The sequence below is a fragment of the Paramormyrops kingsleyae genome, chromosome 3 (genome assembly GCF_048594095.1).
Source record: "Paramormyrops kingsleyae isolate MSU_618 chromosome 3, PKINGS_0.4, whole genome shotgun sequence".
NCBI lineage: Eukaryota > Metazoa > Chordata > Actinopteri > Osteoglossiformes > Mormyridae > Paramormyrops > Paramormyrops kingsleyae.
Genome location: NC_132799.1, coordinates 872,124 through 892,723, shown reverse-complemented (window position 1 = coordinate 892,723; position 20,600 = coordinate 872,124). Strand labels below are relative to the sequence as shown.

Here is a 20,600-nt window from a genome sequence, read left to right as displayed (position 1 = left end):
CTCTGGGTGGAAATGCCTTGTTGATGGTAGGGGTCAGAGAAGAATGGCCAGACTGGTTCAAGCAGATAGAAAGACAACAGTAACTCAGATAACCACTCGTTACAACCAAGGTTTGCAGAGGAACATCTCTGAATGCACAACATGTTGGACCTTGTATCAGATGGGCTGCAGCAGCAGAAAACCTTGAGCCGCCCCCTGTCAGCTAAGAAGAGGAAACCGCGGCTGCAGTGGGCACAGGCTCCCCTGTCCGCTAAGAAGAGGAAACCGCGGCTGCAGTGGGCACAGGCTCCCCTGTCCGCTAAGAAGAGGAAACCGCGGCTGCAGTGGGCACAGGCACCCCTGTCCGCTAAGAAGAGGAAACCGCGGCTGCAGTGGGCACAGGCACCCCTGTCCGCTAAGAAGAGGAAACCGCGGCTGCAGTGGGCACAGGCACCCCTGTCCGCTAAGAAGAGGAAACCGCGGCTGCAGTGGGCACAGGCACCCCTGTCCGCTAAGAAGACGAAACCGCGGCTGCAGTGGGCACAGGCACCCCTGTCAGCTAAGAACAGGAAACCGCGGCTGCAGTGGGCACAGGCTCCCCTGTCCGCTAAGAAGAGGAAACCGCGGCTGCAGTGGGCACAGGCACCGCTGTCAGCTAAGAAGAGGAAACCGCGGCTGCAGTGGGCACAGGCACCGCTGTCAGCTAAGAAGAGGAAACCCCGGCTGCAGTGGGCACAGGCACCGCTGTCAGCTAAGAAGAGGAAACCGCGGCTGCAGTGGGCACAGGCACCGCTGTCAGCTAAGAAGAGGAAACCCCGGCTGCAGTGGGCACAGGCACCGCTGTCAGCTAAGAAGAGGAAACCCCGGCTGCAGTGGGCACAGGCACCCCTGTCAGCTAAGAAGAGGAAACCCCGGCTGCAGTGGGCACAGGCACCGCTGTCAGCTAAGAAGAGGAAACCGCGGCTGCAGTGGGCACAGGCACCCCTGTCAGCTAAGAAGAGGAAGCCGCGGCTGCAGTGGGCACAGGCACCCCTGTCAGCTAAGAAGAGGAAGCCGCGGCTGCAGTGGGCACAGGCACCCCTGTCAGCTAAGAACGGGAAGCCGCGGCTGCAGTGGGCACAGGCACCCCTGTCAGCTAAGAACGGGAAGCCGCGGCTGCAGTGGGCACAGGCACCCCTGTCAGCTAAGAACGGGAAGCCGCGGCTGCAGTGGGCACAGGCACCCCTGTCAGCTAAGAACGGGAAGCCGCGGCTGCAGTGGGCACAGGCACCCCTGTCAGCTAAGAACGGGAAGCCGCGGCTGCAGTGGGCACAGGCACCCCTGTCCGCTAAGAAGAGGAAACCGCGGCTGCAGTGGGCACAGGCACCCCTGTCAGCTAAGAACGGGAAGCCGCGGCTGCAGTGGGCACAGGCACCCCTGTCCGCTAAGAAGAGGAAACCGCGGCTGCAGTGGGCACAGGCACCCCTGTCAGCTAAGAACGGGAAGCCGCGGCTGCAGTGGGCACAGGCACCCCTGTCCGCTAAGAAGAGGAAACCGCGGCTGCAGTGGGCACAGGCACCCCTGTCAGCTAAGAACGGGAAGCCGCGGCTGCAGTGGGCACAGGCACCCCTGTCCGCTAAGAAGAGGAAACCGCGGCTGCAGTGGGCACAGGCACCCCTGTCAGCTAAGAACGGGAAGCCGCGGCTGCAGTGGGCACAGGCACCCCTGTCCGCTAAGAAGAGGAAACCGCGGCTGCAGTGGGCACAGGCATCCCTGTCAGCTAAGAAGAGGAAACCGCGGCTGCAGTGGGCACAGGCATCCCTGTCAGCTAAGAGGAGGAAACCGCGGCTGCAGTGGGCACAGGCATCCCTGTCAGCTAAGAGGAGGAAACCGCGGCTGCAGTGGGCACAGGCACCCCTGTCCGCTAAGAAGAGGAAACCGCGGCTGCAGTGGGCACAGGCATCCCTGTCAGCTAAGAACAGGAAACCGCGGCTGCAGTGGGCACAGGCTCACTAGAATCGGACAATGGAAGATTGGAAAAACGTTGCCTGGTCAGATGAGTCTCGATTTCTGCTGCGACATTCAGATGATCGGGTCAGAATTTGGCATAAAAAGCATTAAAGCATGGATCCATCCTGCCTTGTATCAACAATCTAGGCGGCTGCTGGTGGTGTAATGGTGAGGGGGATATTTTCTTGGCACACTTTGGGCCCCTTTGTGCCCATTGAGCATCGTGTAAATGCCACAGCCCATCTGAGCATTGTTACTGACCGTGTCCCTCCCTTTATGACCACAGTGTACCCAGCTTCTAATTGCTACTTCCAGCAGCATAATGCACCATATCACCTCAGACTGGTTTCTTGACAGTGAGTTCACTGTACTCAAATGCCCTCCACAGTCACCAGATCCCAATCCAGCAGAGCTTCTATGGGATGTGGTGTAACGGGAGATTCACATCATGAAGGTGCAGCCGACACATCTGCAGCAACTGTGTGATGGTATCAAGTCAACATGAGCCAAAGTCTTTGAGGAATGTTTCAAGCACCTTGTTGAATCTGTGCCACAAAGAATTAAGGCAAAAGGATTTTCAACCAGGTACTGTCAAGGTAGCTAATAAATTGGCCAGTGGTATATTAGATGATGCTATAAAAGGATTCCTCTGTCTTTAATAATTTAAATATACTTTAAATTGTAAATCGGTTAAATGTGATGTCTGATATTTGGATAAAGCAGGTCAGCAAACATTTCTGTAGGGGGGGGGGGGGTGTTGTACTTATCTGTCTTTGCACCTATAACATCCCTTTAACCAAGTAAAATGTGCTCAGCTTTCTGAACTGCTACATTCACAGAAATGTGAAATTGTTTAAAACCATTAACCTTAGATCTATAGAAATGAAGTGTAAAAAAAATAAGGAAAGTGTAGCTGTCTTTCACCTCCACATTACGACCGGGCGTCTCTCATTACGAACGCTAACTCGCAGCAAGATTAGGTCCTTCTTCTTATTATTAGTCGTAATTAACTAATCAAAAAACGAAACACCTGCGAGGCCATTTTCCAATTTTCTTAACTTGAAAGATGCAGCTCGTTGGCACCCAGTTTAATTAGACCTGACCCCCAACCCCAAACACACACACAGTGAGTCTGTGTGTGTTTTAGTGGACTAACTTAGACAAAGCCAGGCAGCAGATTCATTAGACCTCATTACCTCAATTATGGCATTTCTATATGTGTGGAGTATCAAATTGTTTTGGTCACGTCAGTGCACATTCAGCCATAACCCTGCAAGGGGGTTAGAGACAGTGTTGCATGTACTTCGGCATTTTTAAAACGGATGCATTCTGTCTCACTGACATTCCCAGCCTGGACCTCGATCTCGCAGCCTAACGTCACCCAGTCAGCCAGTCTGTATTCATGTTTAAACAGAAGGTCCACAGCTAGGAGGTCTGTCTGTGGTCTTTAAGTGCATGTAAACATGCAGCATCTCCAGAACACTGAACAAAACTAAATCACCTTGATCTTTTTGCATTTGTAACACTCCAAAAATAAGACACTAGTACTGAAAATTGTGTTTGTATCTGGAATGATCCATTACGACAGAGTGCTTTCTGAGGACGGGCGGCACCTGTGTCTGTGTCCTCCCCCCCCCCCCGACGCTCAGCTTATATACATCATGTACTGCACACCAGCATTTCCCCCCCACACATACAGGACTGATGTGAGATGTGAACTAGGTACCTCATGCAGAAAACAAATGACTTAACAGACAATTTACAAAAGCCGTGGTTCCCGATTCCGCTTTTCCTGTACCTGCTTGCATTTCACCATGTACTTTTATATATATTTGCCAGCACTATGCCAACATGCTATCTAGTTGACCAGCCCTGTTAAAGAAAAACCCAGCGGGCAGTGACTCAGTCTGCCCAAACAGGAATCAGAAATATATATATATAAAAAAAAAACACACACAAATCATGCAATAACCAAGACAGGAAGCTGTGTCATCATACTGCTATTTAATCATTCCAGTTTTCATTAGGATACATCTGCTAGAATTCAGAAAAGAATTATACACACAAGTTTTGGGAAATACTTCCTGTATATCCAAATAGGTCTGTGGTAAAATGGCCATTTAATGTTTCTGGTACAATAAATAATGCTTGACTATCCATATTGTTTCCAGTGAAACTGCATTATCCAAGAACATTTTATGTGGGCATTTTCAAAGGGCCTACTAAAAGTCAGAAGTTTAAAACTGAAGCAGAAAAAACTATTACAGATATACATTCATCAAAATCATAATCCAGCATGTAAATAAAAAATTGGGTGAGCCGTCTGCAGTGTGTGTGTGTGTGAACCTTAAATCGTGTGTGTGTGCGTTGCGAAAACAGGCATTTTTCAGGCTGGCTACAGGGGCTTCTCTGAGAAGGCGGTATAGCTTTTCACTCTGGCGAAGAACAAGGGCGTGTACATCTTGTCTATTTCGAAAGCTGTAACCACCGTCTCCCCAGTCGCCCTAAAAGGATCAGTGATAATTAGAATGATAATTTCTGGACTTCAGGGAGCATATTTCACACGAACGTTGGACTCTCCGACTGCTATGAGATAAAACCAAGGGGACAGTACAAATGTTAACTTTACATTTCTGACAATGTGGATGTACAACCAAAATATGTTTAATAGATTATTTTTCGCCCAGTGATGGCTGTTTCCATGAACATTCAATAGGGAGCATCTTTAAATATGTCCCAACTTTTGATACTCATCTGCATAAGAACGATGTCCAAGGCAGACGGTCACAAACTGCAGCAGTAGGTTAACTTCAAGACACACTGCCTGTAATACCAACCGTCAGAGCTACACCTGGCAGATGCAAAGGCCCAAGCCTGCCATGCCTCACATTCAGGCTTGCTCCATTCTGATTGGTCCTGGGCTCAGCTGAGACCCAAAGGACCCGATGTGTGGCTTTCGGCCGGCTTGTTGACTGCCCGTTTCTATTCCAGATGACTGCTTATTTTAACATCCTCAACTGAACTATTCAAGCCGTGTTACCTCAAATACATGACTTTCAATGATCTTTTCTTTTGAATACTTCACTTTTTGCCATGTGTCTGCTTGTCTGAGAAATACAAGTGATGGATAAAATACTTAGAAACTCATAAATGTACTTAGCAGGTATTCATATAAAACGGTTACCTGTAAGTGATGTGGCACGAGTGGTGGATCCACACCAGCTTGCTGAAGCGCTGCCGCCCCCCAGAGGCCAACTGCAGGCCAACATGGAAGCTCCGCTCCATCTCCGGCGCTGGGTTCCGCCGGCAGAACCGGTTTTTCTGATACTCTGTCGCCCTCTGCAGAACAAAAGCACCCAGCACATGTATCATTGCTGGACTGGCATTACAGGACGTACAGGCCATGGCCCCCCCAGCCCCACTAGCTCTACAAAGTGTGTTAATTAGACTCATAGTCCCAGGTGTACTAACAAGGTCAAAATCAGCTCCATAAAACCCCTGATGACAGAGTTCAGTGTAGTTATATGACGTTACTCCAAGTTAGGAGCTGCAGTGTAGTGGCAGGTGAGGAGAGGAAAGCTTACCTCATCCTTTTTCTTGGAAACGACGACAAAAACTTTGGTTTGATTGTCTGTGTCCTGGGAGAGACGGTAGTGGCCGAAGAGGACAGAATCCACCCTGGGGGGGGGGGGGAGGGGAGATAAACAGGATGCCTCAGAAAGCAGGCACATCGAGCTCACGCTACACCAGGAGCTTCCTGTACCTGCAGCTCCTGGTCCGCAGACGAGGGACTGTGGTCAGGGGGTCCTCAGGCGTGGTCAGCATGAAGACCTGGCCGTCAGGGAAGAAGCGCAGGTACCTGCAGACGTGGCACGGGGCCGGGTGAGAGGGGGGCTGGGCATCACTGGGGGAGACCGGCGAGCCGGATCAGGGACCGGGCCTACCTGTAGTACTCCACCTGATGCCAGGCCCGGTAGAATCCATCCAGCGACTCCTCGCCCTGGCGGATGTAGGATGTCTTGCTGATATACACGCCTGCCAGGAAGGGAAAAAGCTACTCAGACAGCTGCTTAAAATAGTGGCTCTTCAGTTTATAAGGAAAAATGATCTTTTCCTAATTCAGGTACGGGTGGCCAATGGGGAGTTTGTGCATACCATCAAAGCGCACTCGAGGCCGTTCCAGGAACATCTGCCTCCACGAGGTGAAGGGCACCATTTTGGTGCAGCCCCGCCCCCAAACACGCAGGCAGGCTGAGCGCCAAATCTCTGGGTCCCTGGAATTGACCAGAAGGGAGGTCAGGACAGAAAGTGCGGCAAGCATGAAATCGAACCGGCGAGGGCCAGTCTGTCGTCCAAATCAATCCAGCGAGGGCCAATCTGTCCCTCATCCCACCTTCATCTTCCGTTTGCCTTTCAGTGACTGAAACACTCCCCCTCACACCCCCCCATCCCAGTCCTGTTGGTGGTGTCAGAGCCAAAGGGTGTGGTTACTCCAAATTGCATCCCTGTCATGTGAAACTCCGCACCCCCCAGCACAGGAGAGCTCCCCTCGAGCCCTAAAGCAGTCACATTTCAGGGGGGGCAGGCACACGCATAAAGCTCCAGCCGCATTCAACACAGCCTGCTGCAATATGCAGCCAGGGCGCCCCAAACGCCAGGGGAACCCCATCACAGAAGACGCGGGATGAATGACCCCTGAAACACAGCAAAGAGCTCTGGAAGGGTCACCCTCCCATCAGGGAGCATCAGGGACCACCTTCTCCAGCTGGGCCGGGGCGAGCTCTGGTGCTGGGTGGGCATTTTGCGATCTGTCAATGGGCACTGGCATGAGACCCCCACCTGGCACAAACGTAGAAGCCCCGGCACACGAGGGAGAGCTGCTCCAGTGCGCGCAAGTCCAAGTCGCTGGACACGACCCAGCGGAAAATGTACATCATGACCTCCAGGGGTAGAGCTGGGGGGGGACAGCAGAAAGACATGCTTACAAAAGGGTGTAATATGAACGAAGACCTGACTAAGCTGTACCTCCCTTACTCTCAAATGTACCCAAGCAAGAAGAAGTGGTGAGTTCAAAGCCCTTAAGAACATATGCGGCTTCTGCGTTGGATAAAGGAAGTTAATCCATAACCGGGATATTAAGAGACATGAGCGTGTGAAGAGGTGCACCAGCATCACCGCACTGGGGGGCGGCAGGTGAGGGAAGGTCTGTCAAAAGCACCACTGAAGCTGCTGGGATCCCAGAAACAGAGAGCGATGTGACTCCAGACAGACACGTCTCTCACACTTACGCTGAGTTTCTTAGCGAGAACGTCGCAGAAACGCTAACAGGACATTCTAGCAAGCACCTGAACTGACTCACACGTAAGACGCGTGAGCTTCGCCGCTGACGGCGTCGTTACCAGAAATGTGCGTCTGCGTCCCCTCAACCTCCGGCTCACAGATTTTGCGAGTTGTGTCCTGCAGGGCGAGCTGATGCTGGAAGTAGGCCAGTAGGTCGGCCATCTCGAACCCCTGCTCAGTCTCCACGGTGCTGCGGGGTACAGGGAAATGCATAAACCATGGTGGGTATTCCCTGGCATAAGGCTCCAGAGCAACCTGCAAGCAGGAAATGCTATGACTGGTTGAGGAGAAAACTTACTAGCTGCCACCAAGGCCATCAGGGTCAGGGGTGCGACAGTAGTTGATTTTGAACTCAATGTCAGGCACGAGCTGCATGGCTCTGCGATAGTACTTGATAGCTGTAAAAGTGTGGGAGGGGGGAAAAAATGGGGAAATTATCTTAAGACGAGCTGCGTTATGCTGTGGCTCACAAAGCCACCGTCTGCGTGCAGGTTATACGAGTCACGCCATGAGGGGGAGGGGCACAGACTTTACTCAGCACACTGGCATGTTTACTTCCAGGGCCCTCAGACAGTGTGAAGCTCTTCTACTGACGACGTATTTTTCGTACCTTTAAAACAAGCTTGTTTTGTCCCGGAAGCTCACCTTCATAAACGGCTCCATTTTGTTCTTCCTCCACAGCCTTCAGGAACAGTTCTCGGGCCTGAAACCATCAAAAAGCCATAAAACACCAGATTATGCAGAAAACAGGCAGACTTTTGGCCGGATCAGCCAGCTGCTCCTGCCAACTGCTCCTGGTGGCTCCTCACCGTCTCCTCCCGCGCGAGATCCTGCTTCTTTTTCGGGTCTCCACACTGGAAGGACCCTCTGAGAGCCGCCTTCAATCCTGTGGTGGGCTTCAGCTCAGACATCCACCTTTCCCTGAACACACTGAGCTCCAGCTTTTTGGGTGAGAACACAACAATGTTCTGCACAATTACTGTACAGTAGACAATTTCAACAGGATGGAAACTCGCACTTTACACCTTAACCGATTCAAAACCACAACACATGACAGCAGCACGTACTTGGAGGTCGGAGTCCCCTGCATTTTCACTATCTTCATCTTCCTCTTCTTCCTCTAACAAACCAGTTGAATTGATTTCATTTTCTGCCTGAGAAGATGAACAAGTGACATCATAAAAGTAACACAAGCAGATGCCATCGTAAGATTGCCGTTGGGCTCTAAGCTCACAGAGGGTACATCTATTAATTATATGTGTCCATCATGATGCCTTGACCAAGAAGAAGATATGCTTCATTCAACACAGGGGGAAATTATGTGACCTTGAAGTGTTGATTAAGTCTCCAATCCACAGAAGATGTGTGTTACAGGTTGGTTTAGATGCCTTAAGAAGCATGGCGCATTAATGAATGATTTATCAAGGGGACAGGGTTCCGCATGGCAGCAGTGATAGCGCGGACACGCCCATCGGTGACGCGCCACGGGCAGACATGGGACTTAACCAGCCCTAACGACGCCAGTACGACGATGGCATGGTGAATTAGCGAAACTACCCATCGTTCATATTTATGCTGGCAATAACTAAGTGCAGCATTTTAAAACGCGAACATGTCAATGCCAGTAAGAGGTGACGTTATTCAGCCACCTGACGTATGCTGCAGGTTATGGTTTAAGCAGATGGCTAAATGCACCACGCATCTACAAATATACATACATATATATATATATACGCAGAAGCAGATACGAGGGATTTAACTAGGTAATCGAGATGGGTTATAGCAGGCAATCCTCCTATACGGGTGCAAAATACTGCTAAACGTCTTCAAAAATTTCAAAGCAGAAGAGTTAAGAGTTGCTTACTAACATAACTAGCTAACCAGCAGGTTAGGCAATCAGACAGTATGCAACTAGTTGGAACGGCGAAATATCGAACTGACTGGATAACTACCATTACGGCGTCTATGGGACGGCTTTTTAATTCCTTCACAAATAGGACGGTTTAGTTGAGTTCTCGGTCAGAGAAGCGGACGACACAGCGGGCGAAATTGCGGGCTCTCCACACGGCAGCCATGTCGGACGGTCTGTCAACAGGGCCGCAGCGGTGCCAGCTGGGGCAGGAGCTCGTAAATCAGGCCGGAAGTGCTACCAGTCCGGCCGGAAGCCGCTCCGCGTGCTCGCTCGTCATTGGCTCTCCTCTCGTGGTTTTTGAGGGAGGTGGAAGTGATGGACATAGCAGGAATGCGATAGTTTCAAAGGGAAGAGAAATGCGGTTACTTTCATTGAAAGAAAATGTGCTTGAGCATATGTTATTATGAAACTGAATCTTTTAATCGATACCACACATTTATTCAGTGATGATTGTAAAAACTTATGTTATAGTTACAGTATCATGAAAATGAGATGCGCTGCCCCCTGGTGTTGCGACATACTCACATACTGGTCGATCTTCGATGCAACAAGACGCTTTACATTAGCTACAAATGCAAACTGCAAAATCAGTTTTAATGAGATAACTATATTCATACTTAAATTGAGAGACATTAAAATTAAATATTTTAAAACCATCGTTTTGCATCATGAAGTGCAGTTCTTTTTTCCATCAGGAACAAGGATAATAAGGACTACATTTTATCCCAGTGCATCAAAATAAGAAAACCTTAGCGAGGTGTGGAACCTGTAGTTTACATTCCATTCAAACGTTTTGATGTAGTGAGAAACTTATTAACTGGATTTCACTATGATTACTACATTCAAAGCCCAATTCATTATTTTCATTTTCAGATCTGATTACCATTGTACCGTAAATAAAATTTTGTAGAACCTAGGACAACATACCATTTAAACTACAGCATGGTTCGTAAAGCACAACTTCGGCGTTAAACTCGCCGAAAAATCACGGCACCCGACTGGCTGACATTAACGAAGGCTGTCTGTTGACTTGCAGGTAGCGAACACCAAATGGTTCCGGAGACCAATGAAAGCACAGAGCCGCACCGTCGCCGTCCAATGAAAACGCGAGATGAGAGCCAGCGCTTTGTTGCCATTTGCGGTCTGAATCACAGCCTGTCGGCGTGGGCGCCATGTTGGACTGGCAGGAGTCTGCACGAGATTGTTTTGGGTGGAGGGTCTGCCGAGTGCCTGTTTTGTTCATCCATCTGAGCACAAATGTTTATGTACCGGGTTACAGTGCGACAGGTACGTCTGCTGTTTATTGCAATACTCTCCTGTAAAATATCACACGGCAGTTATCCGATTTGATATATATCTTGCAGGATTTAATTGTCACATCTGCCTTGGGTGGTTATAAACTTTTGTGATGATGTTAACATTACTTAACAATATGCATAAGTGCTGTAGGGATCGTCTTGTGCTTTTTGCGTATTAATGGTTAAATCAGTTGTCACCCTGCGATGTGAGTGTACCTTGCTAACCAGTCCATGCAATAGATGGTCGGAGGATGCTTAACCGCCCTTCTTCATCCCAGATGTTGCAGCTTTGGATATGACTCGAGAAGAGTAGAAAACAAATAAAATCAAAGCAGACATATATTAATTAATCTAAAAAATAATTGCCATTCCTTGTCAATATTTTGATGGATTCTGGAATCAATAGATGTTTGTTATCGCGACAGCCCACACCGATCTTACCACAGAGATTGATTGTAGTGAAGAGTGCTGGACGGATCATGACTTTTTCCATTCTTTATCTTAGTAGGTTTTCTCTATAAATGTAATTGTGTTACTCTTCTCTGTGCTAATGTTGCCTTACAAACAGCCTCAATGCTACCCATTGTGCATTCATTTAATGTATGAAATTCAGTCGCCTACATTGTCTTTGTCATTTATTTGTGTTCAGAATTCATAAAGGAACCCAGTCTTGTTGCTCTTTCCTTTTTGCACATTCTTTGGGGTGGGTGCTGTGGCGCTGGGCCTTTGGGTTCTGGGGTCACATTCTCTACATTCCTAATTTCTGCGCATGGACCTCATTTTAAGATCTCCCCTAACATAAATAGTTTGTGGCATTTAATGAATTATACCATCTTTGTCCCAGGGCAAAATAATCAGCCTTCACAAAAAACGTTGGATTAATGTGAGAGTTGCTATGGTTATGAAGGTGTGGCGTTTGACCATGTTTTATGACCAGAACTAGGTTTCCTTGGAGCTGAGGTAGAGCTGGGTGTTCCTTCATGAAGTCTCTCAAGCCATCTGTCTCAGTCATTTGTGCTGACACTTCCAAATGTCAGGCACTGTGCAGTTTTCAGTTGTGATCCTGCCTCCCTGTAAATGTGTAGATGATCATCCGACCCTCCTTTGCTTCTTTGGCATGGTGCTAATTGCTGTGATGCCCTCTGTCCCTGCAGGTGGGGGGTGGCCAGTGAAAATATGACTCCTTCCGGGACCCCTATGCATGTCATCCCCTGTTGTTGCCACAGAAAAATCTGGTTGCAGTCGACAGTGTGCCGCTGGGCTCGCATGCAGCCGCTGGTGCCCCTTTCCCGCGGGTGAAGGTGACGGTGACGGGGCCACACCATGAATAGATACGCCACGCTCCGGCAACTCGGGGATGGCACCTACGGCTCCGTGCTCCTTGGCCGCAGCCTGGAGACTGGCGAGCTGGTGGCCATTAAAAAGTGAGTATGCCAGGTGCAGATGGGAACTTCCTCACTTCCATGTCAAAGCTCAGAGCTGGGAGAACGCGGCGCTTTGCTGTGACACACAGTTTTTTTTTTAATGGTAATTTACTTTTGAACTATGATTTAAGGTACATTCCATACCACAGAATTTGCAACCACTGAACTTTTTTTCTTTCTTAACTGAATCTATCCTAATTAGGATATAATTTCACGATATGGAACGTGCTTCATGATTCATGGGAATCTATTGTGGTAGTTCAATTATAAATCAACCTCTCTGGTAATTCTAGTTGAGCCACTTAGAATAAAACTCCGGGCCTCTCAGTTGGTGAGTAAATGAATCTGTTTTATTCGAGCAATCCAGCAAAGCGCTTCCGTCACACACTGGCACTCGGTACCAAGTCAACCTGAGCACACAGAGCAACCAGTTGATAAACCGTAACTCTCAATACCCTATAAGGACTTCTAAGTCCTGATTGGTCACAAAACACCAACAAACACAATTTTCCTGTTCTTTTGGTTCACCTTGGTAGCAAGGTAAGATCCACCCATTTTGCTCAATTTACCGGAATCTGTCTCGACTGCTAGACTGTACTTGAAATATGTATATAGCTATTGATTATATGACATTGAATGACTGTAAATATTTGGTTGTCCTCTGATTAATGATTAACGCATTGACATATTGTCATTGAATCACTGCAAATACATAGTTAACATATGATTAATATGATTATCGTAACAATTAGTTATACATTCGTACTATCGCATAACATATAAGTATTGTCTACTGTGACTACTTTATAACTGCAACTCTTTGTGCACCAGTTAGTGCAGCTTTGAATCCCTTTCTGCAGACAGTCCACCCCCCCCCCCCCCCAGTCCGCTGTCTGTCTCTCGAAGGTCCAATCTCTCTTCAGGGTCTGCGGAACCAGCCACAGGCAGCTATCATGAGATGAGGACACACAATATTCAAAACAATCTTTTCTTGCCTAAGGCCTAAGACATATAAGACATAAGAGACCCAATGTGCTGGGCCTACCAATGTCCAATTTTCCTTCCACACTATAATCCGTAATGCAGTGGTGGGGGGGGTGGGGGTCGTGTGGAATTATCTTGCACTGTCAGCCGCGTGTAACACTCGACTGCTGTCGCTTCAGGTTCATATAGCATCTTTCCCATGTGAGATCCTGCTGGGAGGAGGATTTGCTTTGCTTTCTGCTGCGCTGTCGAAACCACACGTGGAGAGTGTTCAGTTTGGGAGGAGGGGAACAGGATTAAAGGGATGAGGTGTTTGGCATTTAAGATGGTCTGGCACGGGGGGCAAAAATGTCAGTGTTCTCAAAAAATGGATGAGCTGTGTTACTCCTGCTGCAGGACCCTGTATCGTCCTCCTGCAGACTCAAAGGGGCATGGGGGTGCCGCATGGAGAGTAGTTATACATGCATATAATCCGTTAATCCAAAAGCTATGCATACATAATTTGTTCCTATACATTTTCTATCCCCCCCCCCCCCCCGCCCCCCCAGTTTGGTGCAGTGCTGGGTTTAATGTGAGTCATCGGGCATCTCAGGAGTCGCTGCTGCTGAATAATTTAGCTGTGCGACGCTTTAATGCAACTACGCCTTGTAAAAATAGCAGGGATCTCAAATGCAGGTTGTGATCTGGGAACTGCAAAGGTTGACGGCGGGGTCACTGAAACTCACTGTGCGCTTTCTGTGCCTGGAATATTAAAATGTTAATACCCTGGACCTGAACTCAAAACCTTGAACTTATGAGTTTTGTTTCACCCTTCAGACTGATGTTGGTTTTGCTTGTTTTTCAGAATGAAGAGGAAGTTCTACTCATGGGAGGAGTGTATGAATCTCCGGGAGGTCAAGGTACCTCATTGTGGTGCCGCCTTAGAACAGGCCGGAGCGCCGCGTCTCCCGGATTGTCAGTCACACACCGCCGTCGTAGAGCGGGCCGGAGCGCCGCGTCTCCCGGATTGTCGGTCACACACCGCCATCGTAGAGAGGGCCACAGCGACACGTCTCCGAGATCCATTGTAGAGCGTTTTCGAGAGCGTCGGTCACACGCCGCCATTGTAGAGCGTTTTCGCGAGCGTCGGTAACACACCGCCATTGTAGAGCATTTTCGAGAGCGTCAGTCACACGCCGCCATTGTAGAGCGTTTTCGAGAGTGTCGGTCCCACACCGCCATTGTAGAGCGTTTTTGAGAGCGTCAGTCACACGCCGCCATTGTAGAGCGTTTTCGAGAGCGTCAGTCACACGCCGCCATTGTAGAGCGTTTTCGAGAGCGTCGGTCACACGCCGCCATTGTAGAGCGTTTTCGAGAGCGTCGGTCACACGCCGCCATTGTAGAGCGTTTTCGAGAGCGTCGGTCACACGCCGCCATTGTAGAGCGTTTTCGAGAGCGTCGGTCACACGCCGCCATTGTAGAGCGTTTTCGAGAGCGTCGGTCACACGCCGCCATTGTAGAGCGTTTTCGAGAGTGTCTGTCCCACACCGCCGTTGTTGAGTGGGCCGGAGCGACGCGTCTCGGAGTGCGTCGGTCACATGCCGCTGGTCACGCACCATCATCCTGCTTGTCGGGTTTAGGGAATTCTCTGCATTCTTGACTTTGGGGTGACATTAGACCATGGGAATGAATAATGGGCATTGATCGTAGCTGGGGGTGAGGTTGGATCGGCCCAGGCCAGGATCCTGCCAAGCTTTTAACTTTTAGCTTGTGAAGCACTACCTGGAACATTCTGGAAAATGGCAGGATTCTGCACAGTGGTAAATCGCTCAAGCCTTCGCTGCCTAACCAATGTCTTATGCTGTTTTTGCCCATGACTCGGAGCCCCCCCCCCACCTAGTTAAATCGCAGCACTGCTCAGATACCAGCACAGACGATACAGTAGGTGGCCGTGTGTCCCTGGGATGTGTGAATTTCCTCTCCATCTCCTGGCTTTTCTGTCCAAAACGTAGGGTGTCTGCCAGGCTGCATACAGAATCCGGCAGAGTAGAGTTAGGGCTGCCCCTTGTTTAGCATGTCCTTGAGTGATGCCCTCATGGGCCACTGGTATGGTCTGCTCGAACCCGGCACTTTGCCAGTGCATGGCGATCATCCATCAGATACCTGCCGAAGCCTCCCCCCCCTGCCAGCCTGCTGTGGTTTGTGGTGTGATTTAAGCCTTCCCAAGTTGATTAAGTGGTGGGAGGGGCCCCCACCCCAAGCGCTGTGTGGCCTCTGACCGGGCCTCATATCCCAGCATGCAATGCTCCTCGTTTACAGACGCGTTGTGCTTCCCCGGCATTTTGTTCAGTTCCGTGTGGCCGGTTCTTTCATGGCTGTGACCTTCTCCCACTTTTCCCCCGGAACTGCAGTCGCTGAAAAAACTGAACCACGCCAACGTGGTGAAGCTGAAGGAAGTCGTTCGGGAAAACGACCATTTGTATTTCGTGTTTGAGTATATGAAAGAGAACCTGTACCAGCTGATGAAAGACCGGTGAGTGTCTCTTTAGCGCGGTTATCGAGTTCCGCGTGGCTGGCTGTTCTGTCCGGCTAGACGTATCCTCAGACTGAAACAGATCCTGGTGGATCCCAAAAGTTGAACGGAGGAATGTTATACAAAACGCAACCCTAACAACGCCTCCATTTTACTAAATAATACCCAAAATCCGAGTACTGTACAGTTACCTTTAAAAGTTGCATTCTATGATACTTAGCAGGAGGGGCTTTTCTGTAGCGCCTCGGCACGCAGAGCGGCCCGTGTTTCCGGCTGTGCCTCGGCCTAGAAGGCCGTCACGGCTGCTCATGGCGTGACCCCATCCCGCATCTCACACCGCAGGAGTCGGCTGTTTCCAGAGTCGGCTGTGAGGAACATCATGTATCAGATCCTGCAAGGGCTGGCCTTCATTCATAAACACGGTGCGTGTGGGGCATAGGCGCTCAGCGTGGGTGAAGCACCGAGACCCCGCCTCAGCTGAACCTTCCTGTGCCCCTCAGGGTTTTTTCACCGGGACATGAAGCCGGAGAACCTCTTATGCATGGGTCCTGAGCTGGTGAAGATAGCAGACTTCGGCCTGGCGCGGGAGATACGGTCCCGGCCCCCCTACACGGACTACGTTTCGACAAGATGGTGAGTGAGCCATGTCTGAGGGTGTAACCCTCTCTCAGGGTCACATGGTAAGTCAGGAGTCTGGCAGAGATCATGCACTGTGTTGATGTCTTAAACTCTCTGGTTTACCTGGAATGTTCACTATTTGTGAGTGAGGAGGAAGCATAGTATTACCCAGGCTCCTGTGAAGGGTCTGTTACTGGCCTTTTTGCACAGGCCACTTGTTGCGTGTTCAGTCTGTAGCTGCCGTGTTGAGCCTCTCATGCCCCTTCCCAGGTACCGCGCCCCTGAGGTTCTCCTGAGGTCCACCAGCTACAGCTCTCCGATCGACCAGTGGGCGGTGGGCTGTATCATGGCTGAACTCTATACGCTGAGGCCCTTATTTCCTGGCTCCAGCGAAGTGGACACCATCTTCAAAATCTGCCAAGTTCTGGGGACGCCAAAGAAGGTAGTTGGCCGTTAGCGTGACAGCTAAGGATGCAGATGCAGGGTAACCTAAAGGTTGTTGTTTAATGTCAGCTGGTGTGTGCTTGGCTTAAGCTGCGTGGCACTCGGGATTATAAATGTGACTTAGGAACATCACCTGATCCTGCTCTCGCAGAACGATTGGCTGGAGGGCTATCAGCTGGCTGCAGCCATGAGCTTTCGCTGGCCGCAGTGTGTGCCCAGCAACCTGAGGACCTTGATCCCCAACGCCAGCACTGAGGGCATCCACCTGATGCGGGACCTACTCCAGTGGGACCCCAAGAAGAGACCAACTGCCAGTCAGGTGACCGCTCTGCAGAGGCTCGGGAGAGCGCGTCCACCGTCACTCAGCCTCCCCTCCTGACAGACGTATGATGTCAGCACACCGGTGCCTAAACATGTTTCCTCTTAACCTCCAGGCTCTCCGGTACTCGTACTTCTTCGTGGGTCAGGTTCTGGGGACCCCGCAGCAGATCCAGGAGCAGGGCAGACCCCAGCCGGCCCCCCTGCAGCTGAAGCCCTTGCCCCCCCCACAGCCTCCGCCCCAGCACCGCTTGCCCTCTCGTCCCCTACAGCAGATCCAGCCTGGCCCCTCGCCCCTCTACCAGCAGAGGGCGGAACCCGAGCAGGAACCACGAGAGCCGGCCAGCAAGATGGGCGAGGCTTTGGGGCTGCCGCAACTGCACCTGCCGCTGCTCCACGGCATGGGAGGGCAGCCGGCTGCACAGGTACTTTCGCTAACGATGCTAACAGTGCTCACTGTGCTAACAATGGTACCTTTGCTAATGGTGCTTACAGTCCTGTGCTGGCCCTGAGTCACATACCCTTCTTCTGCTAGAGATACCCCTCACAGTGTCTCCTTCCACAAGGACTTTGGTGTTTCCTAACGAAGTATGTCAGCATGTGGGTGAAGGCAGAGTTTGAACCACAGCGGGCAGCCAGGTTGTCCCGCTTTCTGATCATGCGAGAGGGGCGTGCAGCTAGCTGGATGGAGTGGGGGGCTGGTGTGCTGGAGTGTAAAGGGACACCCCCGTCCACAGCGGCTGGCCGAGGAGACCGAGAACGCTAACCTGGCCAGCTACCTGACGAAGCCTCGAGCCGGCCGGCGGCGCTGGGGCCACGGGGAAGGGACTCTGAAAGCTGACGACTGGGGCGATTACGAGGAACCGGAAGCGCTGGCGGCAGGCGCCCTCTGCAGGACGACGTTGGCCAATGACAAGCGGAGGCCGGGAGACGAGGCCCTGGGCAGGTGCGGGCCTCTCGTCGTACTGGCCAGGACCTGCTACTGTCGTTTGCCTCTGGCCTAACTGCCGCCGTCCTGCAGGTTTGGAAGCGCCCAGGACTTCAGTGGCACCAATGGAGCTGATGTGGTTGGGCTCGGGAACGCCAATCTCCCGCCGTCTCACCAGGACCCGAGTGTGACCCGAGCAGCATCTGCCAAGCAGCATTACCTGAAGCAATCTCGTTATTTACCAGGCAAGTGTCTGCACTCAATGTTCTTTTGCATGTTTATTCAGTAAAACCACTGTTCACCTACTGTTTTTTTTTTCTTAACATTTTTCTTACTCTTGTATTAGAAATTCATTGATTAAACTGGCAAAAGTAAATGCCCCTTAAACATCTTCTCTGAGTAAATAATCACCCTCTGCTTGTCATACAGGGATCAGTTCAAAAAAGATGGTGGCAAACTCAGAAAAGGATCACAGCGGAAACATCCTGTGGGGGCGGAACAGCATCCCCATGGGAGGAGGGACGCTTCTCAGGGCTGTCCAGGGTGAGCCTGCCCCTCCAAACCCCCCCTCCCCCCCCACCCCCACCGGGGCAGCCCCGCTAAGCCTTGCTTATTTATTATAGGGGAGACAGTCTTTTATTGTAATGTATCTAGGCATTAAATAATAATCCGCTGGTATTTCTCAACAAACGCAGGTGCCAACACCCTTCCAAGTGCATATGTGTCCTCATCTTACAAAAAGGAAACGGGCTTCGCTGGGCAGAGGCGTCACATGGGGCTTGTCAAGGACTCGCCAGTGTCGAGTAAGTGTGTCTGGTGACAGGAACCTGGCAGTGCCCGTGAGATCAGCCACTAAGGTCAAATCTCAAAATGTACATTAAGCAAGTCAAAAAGGATATCTTAACTTTCGGTAGGTAAAGTGTGAGATAACCCTCAGCTTTTTGTACTGTGCAAGCTTTGAACAATTACTTGATCATGAGAGCTGTGATTTTTTTCTATATTTTCAATTTACTTATGGCCATGGTTATGTGCTTAATGATCACTTCTGGTTCTATATTTTTTGTGGTTTTGAAAATGTAGTATTCATTAGTTTTTTCTCTCTCTCTCCTCTGAGATTATGCAACATGGAGATCAAATCGGAATGAAGTTGCCGCCACATCATATATTTCCTCGCCAACCAAGAGCACCCCTGGTCTCAGGCTCCGCCCCCCTGTCGCACCTGTACATGGTCGTACAGATTGGTCGGCCAAATATGGGCACCGTTAGTGACTTATGGTGGCCTGGTGGCCAGCCTCCAATTGGCCACATTGGCTTAACACAGCCAATCATGTTTTACGCTGGTATTTTGATATAGAACATGTACATACATGATATGCAGCAATAATATCTGTTTTGTATTTGTCTCTGTATATATTGTACAAGTAAAACTATTTTATATGGCTAAATATGCACTTGGCCAGAATTGTTGTTGTTTTTGATGTGTGTTTTTGTCAGATGGAATGCACAATTTATTGCAGGGTCGATGTCAAATTTAGTATTTGTGACTCATCCAGAATCTCCAGCCTGTGTCCCCTTTTTGTTTCTGTAATCCAGTGTTCACACAGTTAGGGTCCTGTGTTTTTTTTTAAGACCGAAAGAATGAGTCTTGAGTTTTTTTGGCACCTGTTCAGGAGCCATATATGCATTCTGGACCCATGTTTTTTATATGCAGTGATTATTTGGCATTTAAAAAGTCACTGTGATTTCACCATGGAAAATATAGGACTGACGTGATGGTTTTTGTGTGATATGATGGTGTTCATGCTTCATTTTTTATCTGAATGTCTTATTTTCTGTTACAGTTGTCATTGTTCACCTTTTTAATTTAAATAATATTTGTGCAGGTTCAGTTATCCAATTTTTTACTTTTTGTTAACCGATGACCTGCTCCATATAGCAGCGTATCCAAGTTATTAAAGTATTGTTGAACTACAAATTCTTAGTGTGTTGTAACCATATATAAATATTACTTGCGGATATATATTCTCTATTTTATTATTCTGTCCCATTGCAGTAAATGTGTTGGCTGTTTTTGAATCATGTTTTAAAGTGTCAGTTTCTTATTTTCATAACTACATGCTATATTATAAAATGTATTAAAAAAAAATAATAGCAAGGCCACCCTACTTCCTTTTTGGTTTTTTATGTAAAGTTTTGTAGTGATAGTAATTCATTATTCAATACTGTTAAAATGTTATGCCTGTAATTAATCATTTCGAAATGAACAGAACCCCCCCCCCCGAATCTGACCAGGATCAGCTGTGTTTGGAAGTCTATGGATAAATTCACAGCATAGTGTAAAGCCAAAGCTACAAATGTTAATTTTGCATGTGTGCAGTTTTTTTACGTTTTAAACTAAACTGTTGTTCAAAGCATGTAGTGACGTCTTGGTGAGTAGTTAGCAGAAGTAAGTAGAATAAATGGGAAAACGAAGGCAGACTGCCACGTGCAGCGCCGCACTTGGATGTGTCTGAAGTCTCGGAGCTTGACTTCCCTACGTGTCTCCTACAAATGGGCCTTGAGCTTGTTTGGAGGTTCTAGCAGGGGAGCGCAGCTACTCGTAAACCTCTGAACGATTCTCTTCCGCCGGGGGCAGCTCGTCCTCTATCCACCGAGCGCGGGGCTTCGGGAGGGACGCACATGGAGCGGTGAGGGAGGAAGGGGACACCCGCCTAGCCAGCCAGATCAGCCGAATCAACCCTAGCGATCGATGGGGTGACAGATGTCGCAACCAGATCGCCCTCACATCCAGAAATCTGACTTATCTTGATGGGTTTTATTCAGCCGCGAATGTATAACTTTTTCAGTCATGGTG

The 20,600-nt window shown here is 49.5% G+C and overlaps 2 protein-coding genes across 5 annotated transcripts; one reads left to right on the top strand and one right to left on the bottom strand.

Annotated features, from left to right (window-relative positions):
- Positions 1–3,957: 3,957 nt before the first annotated feature.
- On the bottom strand, positions 3,958–9,716 carry fbxo9 (F-box protein 9). 2 transcript variants are annotated; one of them, XM_023829072.2, is made up of 13 exons: positions 9,261–9,716; positions 8,376–8,462; positions 8,118–8,276; positions 7,954–8,011; positions 7,607–7,706; positions 7,368–7,498; positions 6,808–6,922; positions 6,124–6,242; positions 5,913–6,003; positions 5,732–5,827; positions 5,553–5,646; positions 5,153–5,307; positions 3,958–4,472 (listed from the first exon to the last, which is right to left on the bottom strand). In XM_023829072.2, exons 1-13 carry the CDS (start codon positions 9,261–9,263, stop codon positions 4,364–4,366), a joined length of 1,317 nt encoding a protein of 438 aa, XP_023684840.1. In that variant the 5' UTR covers positions 9,264–9,716; the 3' UTR covers positions 3,958–4,363. The 2 variants fall into 2 exon arrangements, with proteins under 2 accessions (XP_023684840.1, XP_023684841.1); XM_023829073.2 differs by having other exon boundaries at positions 8,118–8,249; positions 9,261–9,693.
- A 638-nt stretch (positions 9,717–10,354) lies between these two features.
- On the top strand, positions 10,355–19,906 carry cilk1 (ciliogenesis associated kinase 1). Of its 3 annotated transcripts, none has more exons than XM_023829069.2 (14): positions 10,355–10,507; positions 11,673–11,942; positions 13,771–13,825; positions 15,317–15,438; positions 15,781–15,860; positions 15,939–16,071; positions 16,327–16,498; positions 16,652–16,819; positions 16,935–17,243; positions 17,556–17,764; positions 17,840–17,991; positions 18,176–18,289; positions 18,442–18,549; positions 18,861–19,906. In XM_023829069.2, the coding sequence occupies exons 2-14, from the start codon at positions 11,842–11,844 to the stop codon at positions 19,010–19,012; spliced, it is 1,875 nt and encodes a 624-aa protein (XP_023684837.1). In that variant the 5' UTR covers positions 10,355–10,507; positions 11,673–11,841; the 3' UTR covers positions 19,013–19,906. The 3 variants fall into 3 exon arrangements, with proteins under 3 accessions (XP_023684837.1, XP_023684838.1, XP_023684839.1); XM_023829070.2 differs by having other exon boundaries at positions 10,361–10,507; positions 11,745–11,942; XM_023829071.2 differs by lacking the exons at positions 10,355–10,507; positions 11,673–11,942; positions 13,771–13,825 and adding an exon at positions 13,992–14,846.
- Positions 19,907–20,600: the final 694 nt, after the last annotated feature.

Excerpts from the sequence above, each read along its gene's own strand:
- cilk1 (XM_023829069.2), top strand. The coding sequence starts at position 11,842 with ATGAATAGATACGCCACGCTCCGGCAACTCGGGGATGGCACCTACGGC. Across the intron at positions 16,820-16,934 it reads AGAGACCAACTGCCAGTCAG|GCTCTCCGGTACTCGTACTT; the intron begins GTGACCGCTCTG and ends CTTAACCTCCAG. Across the intron at positions 17,765-17,839 it reads GGAGACGAGGCCCTGGGCAG|GTTTGGAAGCGCCCAGGACT; the intron begins GTGCGGGCCTCT and ends GCCGTCCTGCAG.
- fbxo9 (XM_023829072.2), bottom strand. Across the intron at positions 8,277-8,375 it reads CAGGGGACTCCGACCTCCAA|AACATTGTTGTGTTCTCACC; the intron begins GTACGTGCTGCT and ends GTAATTGTGCAG. Across the intron at positions 8,012-8,117 it reads ATCTCGCGCGGGAGGAGACG|GCCCGAGAACTGTTCCTGAA; the intron begins GTGAGGAGCCAC and ends TGATGGTTTCAG.